At 31.6% G+C, this 24677-nt stretch overlaps 1 protein-coding gene across 1 annotated transcript; it reads right to left on the bottom strand.

The window, feature by feature from the left end:
- Positions 1-930: 930 nt before the first annotated feature.
- On the bottom strand, positions 931-23367 carry LOC129917078 (bromodomain adjacent to zinc finger domain protein 1A). Its single transcript, XM_055997401.1, has 6 exons — positions 22713-23367; positions 11581-14146; positions 8434-9440; positions 8193-8365; positions 1368-1812; positions 931-1300 (listed from the first exon to the last, which is right to left on the bottom strand). The coding sequence occupies exons 1-6, from the start codon at positions 22841-22843 to the stop codon at positions 1213-1215; spliced, it is 4410 nt and encodes a 1469-aa protein (XP_055853376.1). The 5' UTR covers positions 22844-23367; the 3' UTR covers positions 931-1212.
- Between the last annotated feature and the right edge of the window lie 1310 nt (positions 23368-24677).

The following is a 24677-nucleotide window of genomic DNA, read 5'->3' as shown; positions in this document are numbered from 1 at the left end:
TAACGCAGGCCTAAGTTAGGCAGACGTTTATGAAAACACCCTTTCCCATGAAACGCCTGATAAAATCTTAAAGGCCGAATTACGTCTTATAGGACAATCAAGAGAGACGTTATAGAATACGAAATATTTTGTCTGGGTCAAGCCTGAGGGTCCATTTGTGTCCAATTTTCCATCATTCTAAGTTGCTTTTTATCTATTTGGGTAAAAACTTATTGTTAATATTTTTCCAACATCCATCCTATCTCAAAACAATCACTTTACACACTTCCACCTTTCTTGGGTGTCTTTGCAAGTTTTCGTCGTATTAATACACAAAAAATAAAACAATAAAGATTGAGGTGTTGTATTTAATATACATAATATATTTTATTTTATGTTTATCCTTGTTCAACATAATTAAAAAAAAAAAAAAAAATTATTATAGAAAACTGTTTGATTCATCAAAGAAGTTTAAATTTAATAATGATCAATTTTATTAACTAGCAGAAAACAGCGATTTTTTCTTTTCGTTTATTATAATAAATAACAGCCATATTATTGACCAATTCTAAAACTGGTTTTATAATAAAAAAAAAAGGTTTCAGAGATTTCAAGCTTACGAAATTAAAGCTCTCGAAAAACTGCGAATTTTCAACTACAAAACTAGTTTCGAAAATAGTCAATAACATTTGGGTGTGGAAAAAAATAATAAAAATAAAAAAAAAAAAAAAATAGTTTTTAAAACATTAACGTTTAAAAATAAACAAAATAATAATAATAATGAACTAACTTTGTCTATATGCGCTATAGCTAGTTATATTTAAAAATCTTACAACTATCGATTTTGCTCGTAAATGGTTTTGAGATTTAAACTCATAATTTTGTTTTGCATACTATTTATACTGAATATATATTATTTTTTTAGGATTAACTATATTACAATTTAGTGTGTTCTCTTTTTTTTTTTTTTTGTTTTGCTCGACAATTATTTGTTGATGAATGTTGAATATTATAATAATTTAATCAACAACATAAGGAAATCAATCAAATTAAAATGCTTTGGATAGTTTTCTTTTTTTTTTTTTCTTCTTTTGGACATCCAATTCGCAGACTTTAGGACAAATGCGATGATTCTTGTGAACAGACTGCTGACTAAATAAAAAACATTCTGCAATTGTTGGGGTTGTCAGTGGTAGGAGGAGGAGTCGACTCCGTATCACTGGTTTCGTTGGCTCATAATCGATTCATGTCGCTTGGTTGAAAAGGTAGATTTTGGTCCTTGCATCGCTGCATGACGAATTTTTCCAAAGCACTTCCGGCTCTAAAAAAAACATACATTTTATTAATTAAATGCATTTTGTATTTCAAAAAAAAAGTTTAAGACTTACTCATAAATTTCATTTCCTTCCTGATTATAAATGTCACAATTTTTGAACACCAGTTCAATGTCTTTTAAAAGCTCTTCATTAATTGTGTACTTGCCCATGTTAAGCTTTGATTTAACTTTGGCAAAGTCCATGGGTTCTTTTATTATTGTATGATAATCAGGAACTTCAGAATGACTAACAGGTCTGAGGAATGGCCAAGAGTTTTCATTTTTCATAATTTCATTTAGAAGCTCATATAGCAAGGAGCTATTTAGAGGAAGATTTTCGGCACGTCGACGACGATTGTTGTTGTTGTTATTGTAACGAATCGAATCATCAGCGTTACTACCATTAAAGCTGTCATGCATTGAACTACGTACAGATGATCGCTTGCTACTGCTGCTGGCTGATGAACGAACTTGTTTAGCTAAAGGTTCGTCAAAATCTTCATCATCAGTCGAATCATCTAGAAATTGAAATGTGGGTTCTTAAGGATGAAGTTTTTTTTTTTTACTTTTGAAAAAATGTATTTCAATCATACAAACTAGTTACACAACAGTGAGAAACTTGTGTTATGTGTTGATGAATAAGATTATAATAAATGATTTAATTTAACAAAAAAACACTGAAATGGTGACGAATTTTTTGAAAATTGAAAATTTTAAATACACATAAACACACACACAAGAAGCACGGATAAAAGAAGCTGATTAATTACTAATAATTACTAATATTACATTATTTATTTACATTGGAACATCGGATTGTAGCAAATTCACTATTATTATCATTTACCGAATGTGAGAAAGGTCCATATAGTAGGAGAGCTAGTGGCACATTTGACTAAGGTAGCTCTTTTAAGGCTGAAAATTCGTACAATGGTAGTTTTCAGCATGCTTAGTAAGAAAATCTTGGTTTGGCAGGCCTCAGCGGTGCACATCATATATATATTTGACCTTGAAAGTTTAATTTTCTCCGCCTTAGAAAACCATTTTTGGTTCAAATTTTTTTTTTTGTATTTTATATTTTTTGGGGAAATTACGATAGCTAAGGCGGGGAAAATTAGTAACGGATTCTTCCAGAGAAGTTAAATACAAGCATTTTTTACTATGGGAAGGGGGGGTCTATCTCCCCCCGTTTAGGAGGGAGGGGCAATTTTCTAAAAAAGTAACTCAAAATAAAAAAAAAATTATTTAAAAACGACGGCAACACCTACAGTTATGAGTGATACATTTTTCAAAAGGCAGAATATTACACTTTTTATTAGTTTTTAAATCAAGTTATTTTAATCAATACTTTTTGAAATAATCGATTTCAAAGTCAAATTTTGGGCAAAAAAAGTTGAAAATTAAACTTTCAAGGTCAAATATATTTATGATGTGCACCGCTGAGGCCTGCCAGACCAAGATTTTCTTACTAAGCATGCTGAAAACTACCACTGTACGAATTTTCAGCCTTAAAAGAGCTACCTTAGTCAAATGTGCCACTAGCTCTTGGACTAATACTAAGCCGAAAACACAGTCCAAGATTTACTCGCATTTCGTTTTTCTGTAACTCAAGCCAATTCTTTGTTCACAGTTTTCTTTTGATGATTTATAATTTTGAAGCTTTACTATAACATGCAATTTACAGAGACTCGGGTTTCTTACTATACCTCATAATGGTTCTAATGAGTAGGCTGTGTAACGTTCGTTCATTTATTTTACGAAATGACAGATTAGGAGATTAAACGTAGGAGATTTTCTAAATTTTTGTTTAGTCCTAAAGTCGAAGAATTTATATTTATGAAAAAAGAAAAACATCCTGCAGAAAAATATGCCAGACGAAATGGTCTGTATGGCTATTAGGTCCTTCTATTTTGCAAACGAAACCCAAATCCAGCATTTGTTAGTTTAAAGGTACTTTCTCATGACAAAACCTCCAAAAATTGTTTTTTTTTTATGAAAAAATGCATCCGACTCTAGACTAGAGCCTACGATTTTGTTCGTGTATTTAATTACACGTGTACCCGATACACGTGTACACGTGTATCTAAAAAACGTTTACACGTGTATCTTATTTACACGTGTATTTATTAAATACACGTGTATTTATATTTACACGTGTAAATACGAAACAAAATGATTTTTTTGCTTTTTGGGGGTAAAATAAAAGTTTTTAAAACTAAACAACTGAAGATTATTGTGCAAATAAATAGTTCGAATTGGAAAAATAGTATTTGAACTTTTTGAAGACCTTATAAATAATTTATTCAAAAATTAAAAATAATGATGTGCCTTTTCATTAAAAAAAAGCTAATAAATTTTTCCAAGATATATTTGCATATTGCCTACTGTGTCTTTCTCAGAAGAAAGTGTACCAACTGTTACATGTTTTTTTTTTTTTTTTGTTAATCACCGTTTATTTGAAGATCATATGGTTTACTAAGTTCATAGTGAAAGTGTAAAAGGTGTTTTATAAATAAAGCGACAAATTCAATCAAAATAAATTTTAAAATAAAACTAAAATATGAAGCCAAGGAGTTGGGTATGGCAATATGCCCACCGAGAAGGGACAAATGCCTACTGTGACTTATGTAGTTCACAACAAAACAACCGTTTTTCTTGTCCCGGTGGAACAACCGGAGCCCTTGGACGGCATTTAAAGGGACTCCATGGAGTCAATTTAATTATTTTATATGTTTTGTTGCTTGGTAATCTAATCTAATCTGCTTTATTTTTTTACTTTTTAGTCGTATAATATTTGAAAGAAGATGATAATTTGCTTGGGTGGTATGAGCTCCCAAAGCCCCTCTCTTGCAATTTACCTACAAAAGTTTTGCGATATTTAGAATGGGATAAAATAGATTTGGGGTGTTTCAACCCCCCAATGCCCCTCCCCTGAGTTCGGACCCCAAAATATTGCGTTGCAATCCAAACTTCATATGTGTACAAAGTTCAGTTCGATACGATAATGGGAATCGGGTCAAATTTTTTTTCCAAGATTTATATGGCTAGGGTTGAATAAGAATTTCCAATTAAATTTTCCGTGTAATTTCAATGTGTAAATCTAGCCAATAACCGCAAAAACCTGAACAATATCCTTTTCATTCAATATAATACATATTTTAGGAAATCGCCACCAAATCTACCTGTTCGAACGCTATTTACACGTGTAAATATAAATACACGTGTAAATATAAATACACGTGTATTTACAAATACACGTGCTTCGGCACGAATTATTTAAATACACGTGTAGCACGTGTACCTTAATACACGTGCAATAGTAGGCTCTACTCTAGACCCTCAGAAAATACTATACTCGAATTTTGTAAATAACAGATGAAGGTAGTACATCTAAAAAAATCTTTTATGAAATGTGGAAATTAGTTTTGGCAACATTATTGTTGTCATAAAGCCTGGTTATTAATAACACTGGTCTACAAAATTAAATTTTTTTTTGGTGCGGACATTAAAATATACTTTTCTATAGGTTTTTGATATGCCAAAATTTGAATCTGAAGTCAGAAATATCCTATCAGCTTCCGTTTTTGGTGTGCTGAACTCGAATCCGAAGTCAAAAATATCCTATCAGCTCTCGTTATTGAAATATTACCGTTAGAAAATGGAAAAAAATGGGAGCTGATAGGATACTTCTGACTTCAGATTTGAGTTCAGCACATCAAAAACCTATAGAAAAGTATATCTTAGCCTCGACACCAAAAACCTTGTAGACTTGTGTAATCAAATAAAAGATTATAGCCCAGTTGAGATAAACATTTCAAATGGAAAGAATTAAATCGTGTAATTTTTTTCATAGGACTGTAGAGGGGGTCGCTGCGAGCTTAAAACCTGTTTTTCGGGAAAATCGAGCTTGAGCCAAAGCCGCCATCTTGAATTTAAGGAAAAACAAGTTTTAGTGATTAACTCGGCCATTTTTTATTTTTGACAAAAATGATATACATACATACATAGTTAATAGTCCGGTCAAATTAGACTAAAATAAGGGGGTGAGGTTACATTAATTCCCAGCAAGCTGAAAATTGGTAGGTTTGTTGGAAACACCATCATAAATTAAATCTAAAAAGTCCCCATCGATCCGAGGCCTGAAAAAAAATGTACGGGGGTCAAAGGTCACAAAAACTGTTTTTTCACGATTTTCAGCAAAACGGTAAGTCTTATCAAAAAATTTTCAATGCAAGAATTGTAGACCAGATTATTATATATAAAAAGTGTCATGACACTTTTTTCCTAAGACCCACCGTTTTTTAGGTATAACGATTCAAAAAGTTGAAGTTGAGTTGTAATCGTCATAATCAGGCCTATTCTAAAAAAAAAACTCCTAACTGAAAAGTTCCTGAAATATCATTATTTTTTTAGCTTGATTTTCGTTCTTCAATGGTTAAGAATATGGGAAAGCAAAAAAAAAAATGGAAATTTTCGCCATTTTTCCGATTGCGGCCCTTCTCGCGAAACCATTTCCCTGGGAATATTTGTTTAAAATATGTCTGAATATATACAGGGTGTGCAATAGAGAATGGACAACCCTAAAACAGCTAATAGCTACACTTATGACTGTTCTAAAAACAGATAGAAAAAAGTTCTATCGCAACCAGTTCATAAAATATTGGCTTTTTTTCGTTCAGTGTATTTTAAATTTTATCATCTTATGTTTTCGTTCACTACAACCACGAATGAATGAATTTGATTTATTTCTTTTTTTTATCATTTTCTACAATAATTGTATGAGTATGTACATAAAGGCTTTAAAAACTGCATAGCTATTGCACATTTTCGTAAAAAAAATTTTGAAATCTGTTTTTTGATGCAAAATGTAAAAAAAGTATTTTATGAAAAATTTTAAACTCCTGTGGTATAAAATAAATCTATGGAAACCAAAGTGGCCAACTATCTTAAAAATATTCTGGTCTAAGGGGATGAGGACTTTTTAGATTCAATTTATGATGGTGTTTACAACAATCCTACCAATTTTCAGCTTGCTGGGAATTAATGTAACCTCGGATGTCTAAATTGACCGGACTATAAACTTGTAGAAAATTTTATTTTCTATAACTTTTATCTTAATAAATTTTTCTATATGATCCATATTTTTCGAGTTAATTTGAAAAAAAAAAAAAAAAAAAACTGTTCCCTTACTCAGGTTAAACGTTATACACGCTTTGAGTATAGATTTTAAGATCAACGCAATATGGGAGTTTTTTTTTATATGTTTTTGGGAATGAAAAATCTAGTTGCAATGTTAGTTTTTGCAAAATTTTGAAATTTTATAAACAAAAGGAACTATCTCAAAATCGGTAAGTGTCATTAAAAAAAAAATGAGTAAATATTATAATTGATGTCTAGCAAGAGAATAAATTCTTTGCAATTTTTAAGTCGGTTCATTAATGCCTGAGATATGACCAATTGTTTATAATAAAAGATAAAAAGAGAGAGATAGTTATAAACAATTGGTCATATCTCAGGCATTAATGAACCGATTTTAAAAATTCAAACACTTTATTCTCTTGCTAGACATCAATGATAATATTTACTCATTTTTTTTTTAATGACACTCGATTTTGAGATAATTCCTTTTGTTTATAAAATATTTACTCATTTTTTTAAATGACACCGATCGATACAGGAATATTTTGAAGTTAAAGTGCAATAGAAACACATTTTAAAAACAGTTTTGATACCAAAAAATATTCATTGCACTACAATAGATCTACCTTTTCTGAACGTTTTGAGACATCCAAGCTTAAAAAAGTAACACAGTCTTTTTTTTAAAGCATAGCCAGATCCAATTTTACGTCGAATGTACAAAAACAACGGTTTTATTTACATACCTACCGAATACGTAACATGAGTTTTTTTTTGGCACCGAAGTGAAAGAAAAGAATACGCTGTTTTGAAGTGAATCGATCTTTACGGAGTTAAATTTTTGTACAATTTTGGTTCTAGTCAGATTAATTTGGGTACAAAAATTGAGTCATTGTTTTGAAAATTTCTCACTTTCTTTCAATATTTTACTTAAGTCGGTTGGAATAAGATAAATCTCCAATATATTAATTCAAGTGTGAGGTGTGAATATAAAAACACAACTTTAAATTACGTTGTATTTTGTTTAAACATCAATTATTTCGTTATGAATAATTTTGCGAAACCTCTGTTTTTTTTTTTTAATAATGGTTGCCTCTTGTTAGAAACAAAATATGGTGTGAAGGTAGTGAGATGATAATTTTTAAGAAACAATTGGATGAAAAGGACACAACAAAAAATATAATAAAATTAAAATAAACTAAGGGCCATTTTACACGATCTTACATTCACTCATATTATTGTTACATAAGAAAAAAGTGTGACAAATAGGGAATACTCTAAATTGCATGAGACATAAGATTTCAAAAAGGATTTAGCTATAATCGTCATACGAGGACAATTTAAGAAAAAATTGAGGCATTTTATAGGAGAGTAAACAACATGTAAGATGCGTAAAATGACCCCAAGTTAAATAAAAAACTTAAAAAACATTTAAAGCCAATGATTTGTATGTTTTTAAGTATGTTTGTATTTATGAATAATTTTTTGTTTTTTTTTTTTTATTCTCGATATGAGATATTTTTTTTTATTATTAAAAAAGTTAAAAAAAGTTGTTTGTAAAACTACGAATAATATTTATGTATAATTAAAAAAAATATAATAATTTAAACAAATAAAACAATTACGTATTTTAAAAGCTTAAGTATACTATTTTTTGTGTGTAAGTGACAATGATGTGCGCAGATGATGAGCAAATAAACGGTTTTCGTTATAAAAATTATTTTTTTTTTTTTTTTGTTTGTCAATTAATTTTCAAACTCACCGTTTTGTTTGCTCTTGCGTTTTTTACTCTGATCATTACGGCAGGTTTTGCAATTCCAGCTACCGCGGGGAGCTCGCCTTAAATCTGCACAATCTAAATGGTAAATTGATTTGCATCCAGTGCAAGCAATTTCTCCACCATTATATGAACATACTGCACAAATTTCTTCATCTCTATAAATGACAAAAAAAAAAAACACATATAAATAAAAGTCTTATAAATAAAAGAATGAAATAATTACCCGCTATCAGAATCTTCTTCTATATCATTTGTAGTTGACAAGGGATCTCCTGGTGTTTCATTCATTTTCTGTTGCTCTTCTTCGCCCTCATCTTCCTCTTCAACTCCATTCTCTTCAACTTGGTCATCACCAGCAGCATCATCATCGTCTTCCAAACCATCATCATCGTTGCACAATTCTTCCTCAATTTCTTCTTCCGTTGAACGTCTTCTCTTACTCTGTCTACGACTGTTGGATTGTGATGACCCGACACTGGCATTATCTTCCTCATCTATCAAAAAGGCTCGTTTCTGTTTCTTCTTCTTGGGCTCTTGTTTTTCATTTGAAAAGCCTAATTTAGTCACACATCGATGACAATACCAATTACCCTCAGGAACTTTTCGTAATCTCGGTTTCATGCAGAACATATGAGTACCAGCATTACACTCATCACAAAGTAACATCTTTTCAGGATCTGTTCCACGGCGACATATCGCACAAAGTGATTTATTTGTCGATCGCTGCCAGTTAATAGCTCCATGGAGGATATTTAAATGCAGGAAAACTTGAGAATAACTTGTAGAATGCATCAACGAAATTTCCCATTCTTTGAGACGTTCGCGACCTTTTTCTAAAAGTGGTTCCATTGTTTTGTCGTTTTTAATGATCTTTACACCGAATGGCTCCTTCATGAATTTCTGCTCAATACCCTGTTCGATTTGTAACAGAGCTGAGGCCAGATTCTTTACACATTGACGTAGTAAAGTTGAATCATGAAGTGATATACCCTCATCCGAACTATCTTCCGAGTCAATTTCTAACGTCTCACCGAGACCTAATCCGGGATCTTTGTAAGGTTTTTTAATTTGCTCACCACCCCAGATGAGTTCTCCTTGTGAGTCATATGTGTTATTTTGTACATCTGTGCGCCATTTTTCAAGATCTTTTACTTTAAGTTTTCCCAAGTCTCCCGATGTTATATCGATTTCTAATTGAAGAACACGATCAACAAGCATAGCATACATCACCTGAAAGAAAATTGTGAATATTCAAATGAATAAATGTTTTAATAAGAACTTATAAGCTAAGTATACACGATTGGAAGATCTTTTTCAATATTGGCTGAACTGTCAAAAGTCTTCCAATAGCAACCAATGAGCTGCCAATTGTAAATTTTCTACTAAGTGAAACTTGTGTGAACACTTTAGCCAATTTTTTGTCATACAATTAAAAATTGTCTGTTTACATGGGTGGAAGACTTTAGAGACCAAAAAATTGGAAGACAATTTTCTTGACAGATGACAGAGAATATGAAACTTTACTAAGATGGATTTAGACAGAAAAAAAATCTTATGGGAGAGGGTCTATTCCCCTCCGTTCAGCTTGGAAACAAAATTATTAAAAATTTCTTTTACATTGAAGTGCAAAACAAAGCCAAATTTGTTTCCTTTATATTATTTTTAAATGAATTTAAATTGTAATAAAAATTACAAAAAATAAAATTCACGAATCGCACGCACTCAATTTACTAAAATTGTTAAGACTTTTTTATACAAATTTGGTAAATTTAATTAAAAAAATAACATAATATTCGTTATTCAAATGGATAAAACAATTATCCTAAATCAAATTGAGGTCCAAATAAAATATGCAGTTTAATTTCTTTTACAGAGATGTAAAGGTAAACTGCCCTATTGTTGGCACCCCCCCCCCCCCCATTTACAGGTACTACTTTTATTTTTTGTCGATAATTTGGCATCACTTTTTATATATTTTATAACTTGGAAACGAAGGAAAGCCCTATTTAAAAATTCTTTCTTAGGTTGCCGCCTTTTTTGGCATATTCTTAGCAAACGAGTAAGAGTAGAGATAAGTTTAAAGTGGTAATATTTATGAAGAAATGACAAAAATAGTTGTTAAGTGAGACTTTTATGAACAAATAAACATTAAAGAGAATGTTATATTTGTTTATTTTAAATTTTTTTTTATGAAAATAAAGTATTTATTAGCTATGTTAACTATTGGATGGAAAAATGATGACTCGACCTGTAATTGGCACTTTCATTAGAAAATTAGAAAAAATCCCACATAAATATGCCAATTATTGGTAGAATTCAAAATATAGATTTTAGTTTTGGTAAGTTTTTTTTAGAACGAAAGTGAACTTTTATATTAGAACATAAAATATAGATTTGTAAACATAATTTTTTCTAATTTGTTTCTTGAAACTGCTTTTCAATATTAAAACAAATAAAATACCTTAAGTATTAAAAAAAATATCAATTAAGGCTTAAAAAATTTAATTAAAATAAAGTGCCAATCATTGGAATGACCAGTGCCAATAATTGGAAACCTATGCCCATCGCTGACTGAGTTTGAAGTCTTCATTTATTAATTAATCAATTTTATTAATAAATTTTACTGAAACTACTTGTATTTTATTATTTTAAAGGATATATAAATAATTTAAAAAAAATATTAATAATAGTTTTATGCTATACGGAAATAATTGCGAACTGAAGTTGTGGCGACATTCGCTTAAGGTGCCAATGATTAGGTGGTTTACGCTATTTCAAAAAAAATTCAAAATCGTTAGAGCCGTTTTTTTAAAAAACTATTTTTGTATAAATAATTTTTTGAAAAAAAAGTTTTAAAATAAAGTTGGTATTCAATTTTTTTGACAATTATTAATCAACACCTAAAATCAAAATTTCAATAAAAATTCAATGTACCGTTCGAAAGTTTATTTTTTCAAAAAAGAATTTCAAACTTTTTTTTTTAAATCCAAAAATTTTATTTTTGATTTACATATATAAACTATACAAGGGCTTTTGTGTAAAATTTTTCGCTGAAATGAAGCAGCAGAGAAAATCAGATTTAAAAAAAAAAAAAAAACGGTTCTATGGGAGGTACCGTTAATAAGGGTTTTTGAAAAAAAAAAATTTTTTTCATAAATAGATAGACCTTGTTTAAAAACTAATATGTATTTTAATTTTTGGAACAACATCGTAGGAGCCGTTTTTGAGAAAATTATACTTTACCAACATTGGTAAAGGTATGACAGGTACCGTTATTTTTGGTAAAAAAAAATTCCAAAAACCCCTCTGTAACCGTCCAATATTGGAAGATCTTGTAATTGTGTATACTAGCTTTAGACAAATTACAAACCTCATTCAAATCATGATCATCTGGAAATCCAAAATTGGCAGTATTATATTTCCTCTTTGTTTCAGTTTTCATTTGAAGCTTAAAACGTGAAAACTGTGACGATTCTTCTTTTTCCATTGACAACATATCAACGGGACAGTGTTTAGTGTGTTCCACAATCAACTCCCTCATGGTGACAAAGTTCTCCTTTAACTGACTCTCTCTTTCACCAAGTACATTCAAACTATTAATAACAGCATCAATGTCTTCTTCTTTGTAAAAATATGCCCATCTTTGATGTTCTGAATTTTTGGGATCATGGACGTAGCAATTTTTAGGGTCCCCAGTGCACATCAACAATTCATATTGTGTAGGAGGCTCTGGCGGAACAACAACTGGTTGTGGTTCAACTTCTCCATCGACTTCCATTTTAGTAGCATCGCCATTCAATTTAACCTCACCATTAACAACAGCTTGATTCTCTTTGTTCTCCTTGTTATCTTGAGCTGCTGCAGCAGCGGCCGCTGCAGTTGCAGTACCTCCAACAGGAGCAAGAGACTTTCGTTTCTTTTTGCCATCTTCTTCGGCATACAACTTTGCCAAATAGACACGAATTTCTTTCAAGCCTTTTGGACAACCCACAAAGTGAGGAACATTTTTCGGTGGATTTTCCAAACACACGTCTAAAGACTCTACCGGATGTTCAACAAACACTCCTGGAATAGACTCTAAGACATAATACTTTCGATAGGCACGATCTCTTCCCAAGAAAACCATATAATCAAACAAGGAGCTGCGAAGTTTCGTCAATTGATCAACGAACTTTTTCTTTTCTCGGGCACTCAGTGCCAACATTTCGGCAACTTTTTTGTTCAACTTTTCCTCAAGCTGTTTGACTTCTGTAGGTTGTTCCAAACACTGTGCAGCGTATTCAGCAACTAACTTTTTACGTTCAGCTTCAACGGCCAGAGTACGTTGTCTCTCAGCCGATACAAGAGCTTTAAGTTCCATTTTAGCCTTGGCAGTCGCTTCCATGCGTTCTTCAATGAGATTAATCGTTGAGGAATAACTCAGAATCTGCGCTATCAGAGTGTTGAGAATTCTAAATATTTCCATCATTGGCAACTGATAGATTGTGTACATCTTCAAAGCTCGCAGAACATGTGGCTGTTGCATTCGAAACACTAGACCAGGATCTTCTGACGAATAGTAACCATTGCGGTACATTAAACGATAACGTTCTGCTTTCTCATTGACATTAGCTCCGGATGCGAGGAAATGCAGGCGTACCACTTCGCTAATTGTGTGCGCATCCAATGGCAACTGATTGAGTTTGAAGGAGAAATGTCGACTAACAAACTCGTGGGTTTCAGAAGCCTCATCTCTGGTTTTGTATGGTTCTTGATCGTTATGCTTCACTCGGACATAATCAACAGCACATTCCGATTCTTCCTCCTGCTGAAGACCGAAAATCGTCCCCATGAGGATCAAGATTATGTCGCTGAGAGGACCTACAATTTCCCGAGCAGTGAATGCTCGACTCAGTTCGTAGAAAGTTATTTTATTTCGGAAAACATTGTTGCCGCAGAGGATTCCCGAAAATGAATTCATAAACTCATTGATATACAGAGCATCGCCAAAATATTTGGCGGGGATATTTGTAATGACTGTTTGATATTTTGGCATAATTCTCTGATCGGGTCGATCGAGATCATCGGTTTTTTTGGCCAAAGCAACAGCTTCTTCATCGATCTTTGCCGCACGTTCGGCTTTTTTACGCTCCAATTCTGCTTGTTTTTCCTCCTTTTCCTTTCGCACCCGTTCCATTTCTTTTATAAGATTTTGAGCCCGCTCTTCGCGAGCAGCTTCTTCGGCAGCGATAACTGCTTCAGTTTTAGCAGGTGGTTCAGCAGTGCCATTCTTTGTTAGATACTTTGACATTGTTGATTGTTTTTTGTCCATATTTTTCGGTCTGCTAGGTTCGAAATGTGGCAGTTTACCAATAAACATTTTTGTGAATGTTGCTTTTCTGTCGGTAATGTATTTTTTATATGATTCTGGTTTTGGACGAAGTATGCCTTCAACTCGTACAACATTATCATCTAAGTACATTCTTAAATTCTCATGACTAAATGAGGTCTTTGATCGACGGATTTGTTCGTGGGGTATTTTAAATTCATTGCCAGAATTTTGACCATCGATTTTTCTTAGAGTATATGTTAATTTTGCGGGATCATAGACTGATCCATCAGGCGGGGATTTGGAAGGTGATGAAGGAGCGATAGAAGTTACGACATATTTGTTAAAGGTTGAGTTATTTTTGTGTGTTGCTTCTACTTCTTCATTGATGAAGTAACGAGCTCGTATAAATGGATAAAGTATACGACATAAAGTCTTCATGGAAGACTGTTGTGCTTTTTCTACTATCAACAATACTATAGGTCGTAGAGCATCTTTGAATTGTTCTCTTTTTTTGAGGGCACGTCGTTCACTTTTTAGCGCTTCAGCGTATGTGAGGTTTTCGCGTTTTGTTACTTCGCATTGCCAAATGGTGGAATTGATGACCATCACGTGACGAAAGTAATCCCTGGAAAGAAAGGAAAAAGAATGAGTTTTTTTTATTGTTGTTTATGTTTAATTTAAAATCTTCCATCAACTAGAATAGTAGATTGGAACAGATTAAAGGCCTTACTACACAGATAGCGTTTTAAGGCCGCGTTGAGGCTTTGGTAAAAAAAAATCTATACAAATAAAATTCATTGTTCTTGAAACATTTAAAATGTTAACTGGACACTATTTAATAGACAGACACGCCAAACGGCTTAGTGTGTTATTAAATGACTTCTGCAAGTTTTATGGATTAAAAAGAAAGGAAAATTCATTTAAATGAAGGTTTTTGTTAGTTCAATCAATTTCTCACTTTAAAAAATGTATATAAATTAAAATTAGTAAGGTAGGATAGAACCATATCTATGTAAATTGAGGAATTCAGCCATTTTGTTATGAAAAATATATATAATATTTTTGCTAAAATAAAGATAAAGTAGAGAAAACATTTTCTTTGCACCTGTCTTGGTATCTCCAATAAAAGAAAATCCATCTGGGAGGTTTCTTGTTTGAAATAAGGTACTAATGATTTAAAAAAAATAGACGTAAAAAGTCCTCCCTATTTATAACAAGCTCCGAGTGGTTCGACTAGTGGGTTTCTAGCTCTAGTCTTTATGGTATCACAATGAACCCATGAGGTCTATCTGGGTCTTCGCCCGACAGCCACCTAACCTTAGAATCAAATCAGAGTAGTATTTTAAAGTTTAATCAAAGAGTAAAACAATTTCCACAAGGCTACCAGCCCATAATAAAAGTTTCGAATACGGAATGTTTTTGTTCAAATTTGGTCTTCTTTTTTTTTGTTTAATATCTCGCTCGGAAAAGATATTTCGCATTCAACATTTTCGAGGTATTAAGTACAGTTTTTTGAAACGGTTTTGAAAGGGGTACACAAACTTTTATTCGGTACAGGTAAAATATTGCACAAAATTAATAAATAAAAAATAATGTTACCCCATGAAACTTAGCAAAAAGTTTCCTTTCGCTACATGGATGAAGGATCAAAAGTCTACACAAAAAAATTAGGTGGCAGGGTTTTAAGTAATGTGTGAGAAAGGTTTCTTAAAGGGTTACATATATTTTATTAATTTAAACTTGATGAAACAGTTAACTATCTTGAGTGATCTTAAAAATTATCTTTAGTGACATGTGTTTTTTTTTATTAGAAAATAATTTGAAGTGGTATCCTAGTAGAATATGGTAATAATGTTACATTTGGGATAGAAACCAATATTTTTGATGCAAAAGCATCACTGCTTTTCAGCCGAACTTAGCCGAATTCAGTTTCAAAAATTCCATTTTTAAACAAACTATAAAGCTCTAGACATTGAAAATATGAAAAAAAAAAAATTGAATTTGGTATTAATATACAGGGTGTCAGGTATCTATAGAATAGATAAATTTGAAACGACTGATAGCTGCACTTATGACTATTTTAAAAACATTAGATATAAAATGCACGACTGGGTTGCACGAACTTGCTCTTAGAGTTCAAGTTGTTTACATATTTAAGACTTTTTACATAGAAATTTGGAGAATGTACATGAGTATATAAAAACAAAAACAAAAGCAAAAAATAATAAAAAAAAAAAACATAAAATTCGTTTTTCAAATGAATAAAACAACATCTGAAATCAAATTGCACCCCAAAACAAGCATGCAGTTTTATTTGATTTTGATGCATTTTTAGAAAAAAAATTTTCAAAATGGTTTTTTTTAAAATATTTTTTTATAAATAATTTTTTTGGAAAAAAAGTTTTAAAATAAAATTGGTACGCCATTTTGTAGATATTGTTAATCAACATCTAAGAACAAAATTTCAAAAAAAATTCATGTCCCGTTTTCGAAAATTTGATTTTTCAAAAAAAAAAAATTATTTTTTTAAAAAATCCAAAAATTATTTTTTTTTAAATTTTATTTTTGACTTATATTAAAGATATATAAATACTTTTTCACAAAAACTTTCGTTGAAATCGAATAAGCAGTTTGGGAGCAAATCTGATTAAAAAAAAAAACAAAAAATGGTTCTATGGCTGGTACCGTTAATACCTACTGATTTTCAAAAAAATTTTTTTCATTAAAAAATAGACCTTGTCTTAAAACTTACATTTGAATTTTTTAAACAAAATCGTTGGAGCCGTTTTTGAGCAATTTCAACTTTACTAAAATCTTTACAAGTACCGTTATTTTTGGTCCAAAAAAATTAATTCCAAAAATCAATCTGAAGAGTCTCTAAAAAATGCTACATACCAAATTTGAGGTCAATCAGTTGATCCGTTTAAGCCAGAACTATAATTGGCGGATGGAGTCGGATGCTACTGTCAATTGTTGTTGTTTTCCATAAGTTTTCATTCGACGAGTGCGCTCGCAACCGCGTTGTTGTTTTCCATAAGTTTTCATCCGTCGAGTGCGGTTGCGAGCGCACTCGTCGAATGAAAACTTATGGAAAACAACAACAATTGACAGTAGCTTCCGACTTTATCCGCCAATTATAGTTCTGGCTTTAGGCTGTAACTCCTTATACAGACAGAGTGAGAGACTTACAGACAGACAGACGGACTCCCGGGACCTACTTTTTTGGTATTCTAATGTCATGGAAAAATGTTATCTCAACTTTTTTTTTTGTATCTACGAATGCATAACTTGATACATATATAGCACCTATATCGCAAGTAAAAATGAATGCAAATCAGAATTAAAGGAATTTGTTTGGCAAACAATTTGACTTCAATTTATTGGTCTTGCTGCTAATTTTTGTGTTCTTTAAAATATAACAAATCCAAAGGTCAAACGCATGCAAAAGTTGATATAATTGGACTTTTGCTTTGAGCTCGCTTCATGTTACGTTGGTTTGTGTACATTAGGGTGTCCGTTATTTCCCAAAGTGATGTTTTCGGGGGAGACAATAACCAGATCGAAAGTTTAGGGCCTAAATAAGGGGAAATTAGCAAAAATTTCAAAAAAATTTTAAAAAATTAAAATTTTTGATTTATACACAAATTTTTGAATGCAATATTTGAAAAGAATTAAAAACCAATAAAACTGCAAATTATGTGATAGGTGAAAGCAAAAACTACGAAAACAGATAATAATTTCAAAAAACGAAATAAAATATCAAAACAATTTTAACGGGAAATTTTGAATGTAATCTTTTAAAGGAACTATTTTCCAACCAGAATCAACAAACATTTTAAAAATAGATGATTTAACTCGAGAGAAAAAAATTTTATGTATGAGTTAAAAATTTCCCATACAAATTTGTATGGGGAAAGTATGACCTTAGAGGCACGGGTTAATGACCTCCAAAAAATTTGTTTTTGCTAAATTCCCCGTATTTAGGCCCTAAACTTTCGATCTGGGGGGTGTCACCCCCGAAAACAACACTTTGGGAAATAACGGACACCCTAGTGTACATACTAATGATTTCCGAAACGTAACGTGAAGCATTCTGCATAGTTTCCTATGTTTGAAATTTTGCTTTGCTATCTGCTTTGCTTTAAGCCCAAAGCGGCAATAATAGACACGAGCTAATCACGTTTAAATTTTGCACAAACACCACTGAATGTCAAGAGAGCTGTTAAGACAGGATGATGCATTCTCCTAAAAGATCTTAAAAAAAAACTCACAAGTAAACATCAGTGGCCTAGAATTCCGTTTAATTCCTAGCTTATGCCGTTTACCGTGTTTTGGTGGTATTCAGTATTTTACTGAGTAATCATTTAATGTTGTAAACAACAACAAACGATTTTTTTTACTTATTATTAACAATCCTTTATTGTTGAAGGGTCACAAATGTATTAATTAAGAAAAAAAATTTCTCTGTAAACCAACAAATAAAAAACTTCTTTTTATCCTCAGTAATCAATTGTTGTTGCAAAATTTTACTGAGCTAAGTACTGAGTAACCAATAAAACATGGTTGATATTAGCAATAATGGATGAACTAAATGGCTTCTCGGTTTTTTTCTGGTATTGTAATCAATGAGAATAAGAAAGTCTTAGGTACTACTGTGAGGTTGTGATTCTCATCCGCAATTCAATTTCTAGGATCAAATCTATAAAACTATATACATATGTACATAATGTTTCAGTATTGTTTCTCTGAAAGAATCTATCAAAAGACCTTAATTTCCAGCTTTTACTATATGATACGGAATAATATGGAAACAATCGAGAAAAAAAGAAATGTTTTGTCCAGTAGTGTGTATCGGTGGCGACTTAAAAAGATTGAAAAAGAAGCATTAGGGACATTTAGATATAGAATTTGATCCATGTGCACTCTGTTTGAGGCATCCAAGAACAAAGTTGGAGAAAATCCTCATCTTAGGTTATGAGCACAATATTGAAGAATGAGGACTCTAATTCGGAATTTTGCTCATCTGTCAGTACCAAAAGAACAAAAGAAAATAGAAAAAAATATCTCCTAAACTGGGTGAAGATCAAAACAAACCAAATTTTTCAAGGACGCGCGCAATTTTAAAGAACTGTTGTTTGTAAAAAAAAACTCATACAAATCGATTTCAAGTGTTTTTTTTGGTAGTAACGTTCTACTATAACTTAATTTAGTGTCTAAAAATCGAAAAAATTACGGAATTTAAAATATATTTCTATGCTGTATTTTTTGCTTTTTTGTTTTGTTGGTTTGTTTTTGCTTGTTTTGTTTTGATTTTCGCCGATTTTAAAACGTCAAAATGGTAACTGTAAATAGAAAGAGAAGACAAGGACAAATGTTTGAACTTCCCTATATGACTCACGAGTCAATGATTTGAATTTAACCATTTGAAGAAAAGTTAGTGCAGTAGTTTACAAAATATTAGCTAACATATCCGTCTCACAAATTATATACAAATGATAGACATTATATACTTTTTTTTTAAGACGGTGAGTCACTTATGGCAAAGTAAAACAGTGACATTTCATAATGTTTTTGTTATTGCGGTGCGCAAACCAGGCCGCTGAACTTAAACAAATTGGTGGGTAGGTATGTATAACTGGTAACAACTAGCTAGGGAATATGCTAGAAAAAAGTCTAGTTAGTCGAAGCCATAAACAAATCAGTTCCTAGGAGAACAGTCAGAAACGTCATTTATGTATGTACCTTAATAGGTTCGTTCCACACTTAGTTTGAAACTGCCGAATTTAGTAATATTTGGTTATTTGTGGTCAGAGTCTGTTCCCAACTTCAAAAATTGTGTAGAAGAGAGCGCTCACGAGAGAGTAAAAAATTTCCCCACCCTGACAAATTTAGCCCAAAGAATTTCTTCCGTAGGAATATGAGTTCTGGCAGATGAAAAGTTGACGTATGTCAAACAAATAAATAAAGAAGAAAACAAATCAAATTGTAGTGATTTCTAAATTGAAATTGTGTTGTATAATGGTGTTCAACTTGTTCCACACTTTTCGGCAGTCTTTCGTAGTTTTATTTCCTACTGAGAGAATTCTCTCCCAACTCTCATTAATTAGACAGACTTCCTAATTTAGTGCACAAAAAGTCTGGAACAGACCTAATGTTACAAACAGTCTAAATCAGTGGATAAACATCATACAAACATCACACTTTTCTATTGTCGTTTTCTATTTGCTTTTGAGATTTTTGTGTAAAAATCTCAGATTTTCCACTGCAAATAGAATATGAAATCTAGTTTTGTAATTGTGTACGAAATCTGAGCGTGTAAAAAAATCTTTTTTAAAATAAAACAACAACTAATGTTCAGACAAATCGCTGGCTGAGAATTATAAGGGTGTATTTGATACAAAATACAAAAAATGAGTTTTATACACCAAAATTTTCGTAATTTCAACGGCTTTCAGATACAATTTAAAAAAAAAATTAGAAAAAAATTAATGGCGACGGTACAGGTAAAAAAGACATACAACTTTCACGATTTCACATAAATGTATTAATATAATAAGGTTCTATGTTAATCAAATTGCAACATAGAACCCTTTTACTGATTTTTTTTTTTCAAACAAAAAAATACATTGATTGAAGTTACATAGAACTTTTTTACGCAAATTTTTCAAAATGAAATCTTATGGAAATGATTTTTTTTTTAACTAAAGTAAAAATAAAAGATCTTTTGATGTTTTTGCTGGTATGGAACAATAGGGGTGGAATCGGTTAACTTGATAGTCAATAGTTGACAGTCAAAAACGACGATTTTGCTCCATAATTCGTTGTTTTTGACTATCAACTATCGAATATCAAGTTAGCGGATTTCACTCCAGGGCTTTTGCTAAACAGCAAAGAATTTTTGTATCTTGTTCTGTACTCTTTAAACCAAAATATGTAGTATCCAACCTTAACTTTTGCAATAAGTCATTCGGGTTACCTAACCTAGATATTCTTACATCATAACTTATTAAATTAGACTAATGTTTTTTGTGTGTCAAGAATTGGAAGTGATTTTTGAAAACTTTTTTTTTCATAATCGAGATTGGGAATTTCATAGTTCGTATTATTAAACAAAAGTTAAAGAAACACTTAGATTCCTTAACTTAAAACAAAAGAAGTCAAAACTCAAAAAGTACCTAAAAAGGACCTTCAGACAAACCTAAATCCCACAAGATAAACTAGGATAAAGGAACTGCAAACGAGATTCAGCTTTCACATTAGTACCCGAAAAACAAAAATATTAAACAAAAAATTAATTTTTAGTTGTATTTAGTTGGAAAATTGAGAATTTTTTTTTTTTTCAAAGGTCAAGATTTTACTCTACTAACCGAAGTGAACTCTTCGTTATTCATCTTTACAATTATATCAGTTTATTTCTATTAATTGTTTCATCCAATAAAACTTTTTTTTTACTTACGTTATACATGGAGACTAATAAGGCACTTAGAATCAAGATGATACTCCTCTAAAATCCAATCCTCTTAAATTAATAAGATTTCTAATAAAAATAAGTAAAATTTGTTTAGACTTTGTAAAAATCAAAGTGAACTTCATTTTAACAAGACTTTTCTTAAGAAAATTTAAGTGTACATAATTCAACAAAAGCAGGAATTGTTGTTATCTATAAATGCAACAATGTGATTTGTGGTATTTCTTTCTGTTATTTAAAATAGAATTTGACTGTTTTGTGCAAAACTTGAATAAAATTAAATTAAAGCAAAGCCTATTTCACGATGAAGTCACTTTTTTTCATATAAAATCCAATTATTACATGTAAGCTCCTCATAACTATAAGGTTCTATGTTGAACATAGAACCTTTTTGAAATTTGTTTACAAACTTCTTCATAAAAAGGTTTTATGTCATTTTTTTAAAATGCTTATAAAATCCATTTTTGTAATGAAATTAATGTTTTTTTCATGGTTTTATGACTTTTGTATGGTCCTTTATAAGATTGCATCAATACTTTACTGCTATGTAACTATTTTATCCAAAAACCAGCCTTAAAAAACTTTGAAATCGATTTTCTCAAAACAAAGGGGAGTTGACATACAACCCTATATGAAAGTGCGTGAATCTTGATACAAATCCAGATTCAGATTTTTGAATCTCAGATTCATTTGAAATCTGAGATTTTTCCACTTTTTCCCCTCTTAACCCCCCCTTTCAGCTGTCAGATTCACAAATCTCATTCTGAATCTCGTCAATAGAAAACAACATAAATGATTTTGAACCAATTCTTTTGGCATTCGAATTGAGCAACCCACCTTTTGACAGTAAGCAACAATTTTTCTCACAAAAGCATAAGAACTGATGCGTAGTTTGTGTATTGTTTTCTTCGTCATTCTAAATTGTCCAATATGTATCAACTCGTAGAAAGAAAGAACTGAATCAGGCCCTTTTTCCTTGATCATTCCATCAAATAAAGTAGTTAATCATTCAAGCAAACAACACCAAGTCAAATTTTAACTACCCAAAGCAAAGTAATAAGACAACATCATCAAGTCAGAGAAGAAGACAACAAAAAAATCACAATCTTCATAAATGCGTAATCCAAAACCATGATCTTCTTTTCCACCCAATCTCATCTCATCGTGCAAAATATCCCCCAGAAAATACACCAGATAAAAAACATTGTTCACAGAACCAAACCTAATATGAAATCTTACAAAGTGCCCTTCATTCATATCCAATTACCCTAGTCTAGAAGATCTCTGGTGTAATGTTTCACGTCTAAAACTCTCGTACCAAAAACTCAGCGAGATTTTATTCTACAGGCAAAGAACTACGAGGCCATCATCAGAACAGCTTCGGTTTTGGATAGATGGCATAAAGCAAGCATTAGCAAAGCAGAGCCCATCTGTCATCTCTTTCTTTTGCTTGACAATCCAAACACACAGCAGACATTCTGCCTTCCACTCTCTCAACCGGCAAAATAGAAGAAAAATAAAAAAAAAATGAATGTTCCAAGACTTGGAAGACTTCACAACCAAAGGCACTAAACTACCCCAAAAGCAATGACCTCTTTCTTCTTTAAAAAATACAAATGAACCAAGATTTTGGAAGAAGAATTAAAAGTTTAAAAGAATATAACAACTGTCTTACTAGAAACTAGATAATTCTTTAAAAAAAATTGTCTTTTAAAATACTCACTCATAATCACGAAATATTTGCTTGGTAGTCTCGCAATAAAAAACCTTCTCATTGTCATGGAATGTGTTCCTCTTTTTGGAATTATTATTCTCCGAGAAATTCTCGAATCCTTCACGTTTGCAAATTGGCATTTTGACAGGAGGAAGAAGATTCTTTTTCTTGGCGAATCCCTTCAAACAAAAAATAAAAGAATCAATCCGAGTCACCAAAAAGTCTCGTCGAATCACAAAAATAAATTCTCAATAATTTTTTTCTTCTTTTCCGTCGTTGTTGAAATTTGTCGCCGTTGTCGTTTGTCTTGGTCGTTTCTATGCGCGCCAATCAAGTAGATAATCCAGATCCACAGAAATCACAGAGAAAACGTTTTTTTTTTCTTGGTGTGACTTTTTTGGAGGGAATTTTTTATTCTTGTAATTCTTCGCTTGTTTGATAAGTTTTCGATGGATTTTCTTCAATATTTTGAGTCAAGGATAAAATTAATAACAAATAAGTTGTAAAAAATAAAGTTTTTTTTTCTCACTACTAAACACAACACAAGAAGAATTGATGATGGATTTTTTGTGTGTTTTTTTCTTTCTTTTTGAAGAAGAAAATTTTTTTTGCAAAGAGAAGCACACGCGCGCGCCAACTATTTTTCGAAAGTGTTTGTCTACTTGCTGTCTGATGGCTGCCAGGTGAGAGAAAAAAGAAAAACGGTCGTTAAAAGGCAAAAAGGTGTTGGTGTGAAAGAGATAGCGGTAGTTTGAGCAATGACATTTTGGCAGGTTAGCAAACTGTGGTTTGACAAAAAATAAATAAAGTAGTAGATTATAAAAATTTTGATGGAAGAATTCAGCAAGATAAGTAATGGTATGATTACATTATTCGGGCTTAAGGCATGTACATACTATACTATAATTTTAGATTCCATGTAGTAGAGTTTAGTAAATTTAAAACAAATCGAAGCGTATAATTTGCAAATGCTATACATGAATATTGTAAAAAAAAATCTGAGGAAGCAAGATGAACCCTAAAATAATTGCCAGAAGCAATACAAAGTATGCAATTGAAAAAGTTGGTAGAGAAACATGTTAAGTTATGGATTTCGATGCAGTTCATAATCGACTTTAGCAAGGTATTAATCGGAAAACTCGGCTAAAGCTGAATGTTTCATAAGTCATAAACAATATTCTATTGCAAAAATTAGGTAGGTACAAAAGATAGATGCAGAGGGCCGAAGTAACGAATAAGCTACAAGGGCTTGTAATAGCTAGACTTTAAAAAAGAAGGAAAATATATGTAGCGTATACATTTGAAAGGTCCAGGGAAGAAACCAGCCCGACAAACAATTTTGGTTCTATAAAGCTTTACAGATGCAATTGTTGCTTCTGTAAAGCATTATAGAAGCAAAATTTTTAGTAGGGAGTGTAAACTAAACTAAACACATATGCATTGAACCAGGGGCGGAGCAGGGGCGTATACAGGTTTGCTTCTGGGGGGGGGGGGGTGGGAGGTCATGCCAATTTTTTTTTTTTTTTCAAAAGTTTTGATATCAGGCATAAAACTGAAAATGGGCTTTTTGAATAATTAAACATTAAAATTTGTGCGTCTTGCATTTCGAATCGAAAAGTTCCGAATGTAGTTCTAAAAATAACCAAACAAAAACGGTATGAGATTCGTTTAAGTTTAGCGTTAAGCCTTAAAGCCTAGAACGCTGCTGATGTGAAACGAAATTTTTCGTCGGTCTCCACGAAAACAACGAAATGCTTGCGAAATCTGGACCGAAAAATACTCAAACATTGCAAAACATAAGTGAAAAAAAGCAAACACGCATCGCAGAAAGACATGCAATGACAAAATGAACAACAAAAACAAACAAAAAAAATCAAAATGTCATTTTTCCACACACAATGAATGTCCCCGGCAATTGTTTGTGTGCGAAATAGAAGTTTAGACTCTCAATTTCAGAACGAAAACATAGGTCTG

The sequence above is a fragment of the Episyrphus balteatus genome, chromosome 3, assembly GCF_945859705.1.
Source record: "Episyrphus balteatus chromosome 3, idEpiBalt1.1, whole genome shotgun sequence".
In the NCBI taxonomy this organism is placed as follows: Eukaryota; Metazoa; Arthropoda; class Insecta; order Diptera; family Syrphidae; genus Episyrphus; species Episyrphus balteatus.
This window is presented reverse-complemented; position numbering and strand designations above follow the sequence as displayed.

Coding starts and splice junctions, on each gene's coding strand:
- LOC129917078 (XM_055997401.1), bottom strand. CDS start 22,843: ATGCCAATTTGCAAACGTGAAGGATTCGAGAATTTCTCGGAGAATAAT. Junction 9,441..11,580: donor ATGATCATGATTTGAATGAG/GTTTGTAATTTG, acceptor ATTTTCTTTCAG/GTGATGTATGCTATGCTTGT. Junction 1,813..8,192: donor ACGCAAGAGCAAACAAAACG/GTGAGTTTGAAA, acceptor TTCAATTTCTAG/ATGATTCGACTGATGATGAA.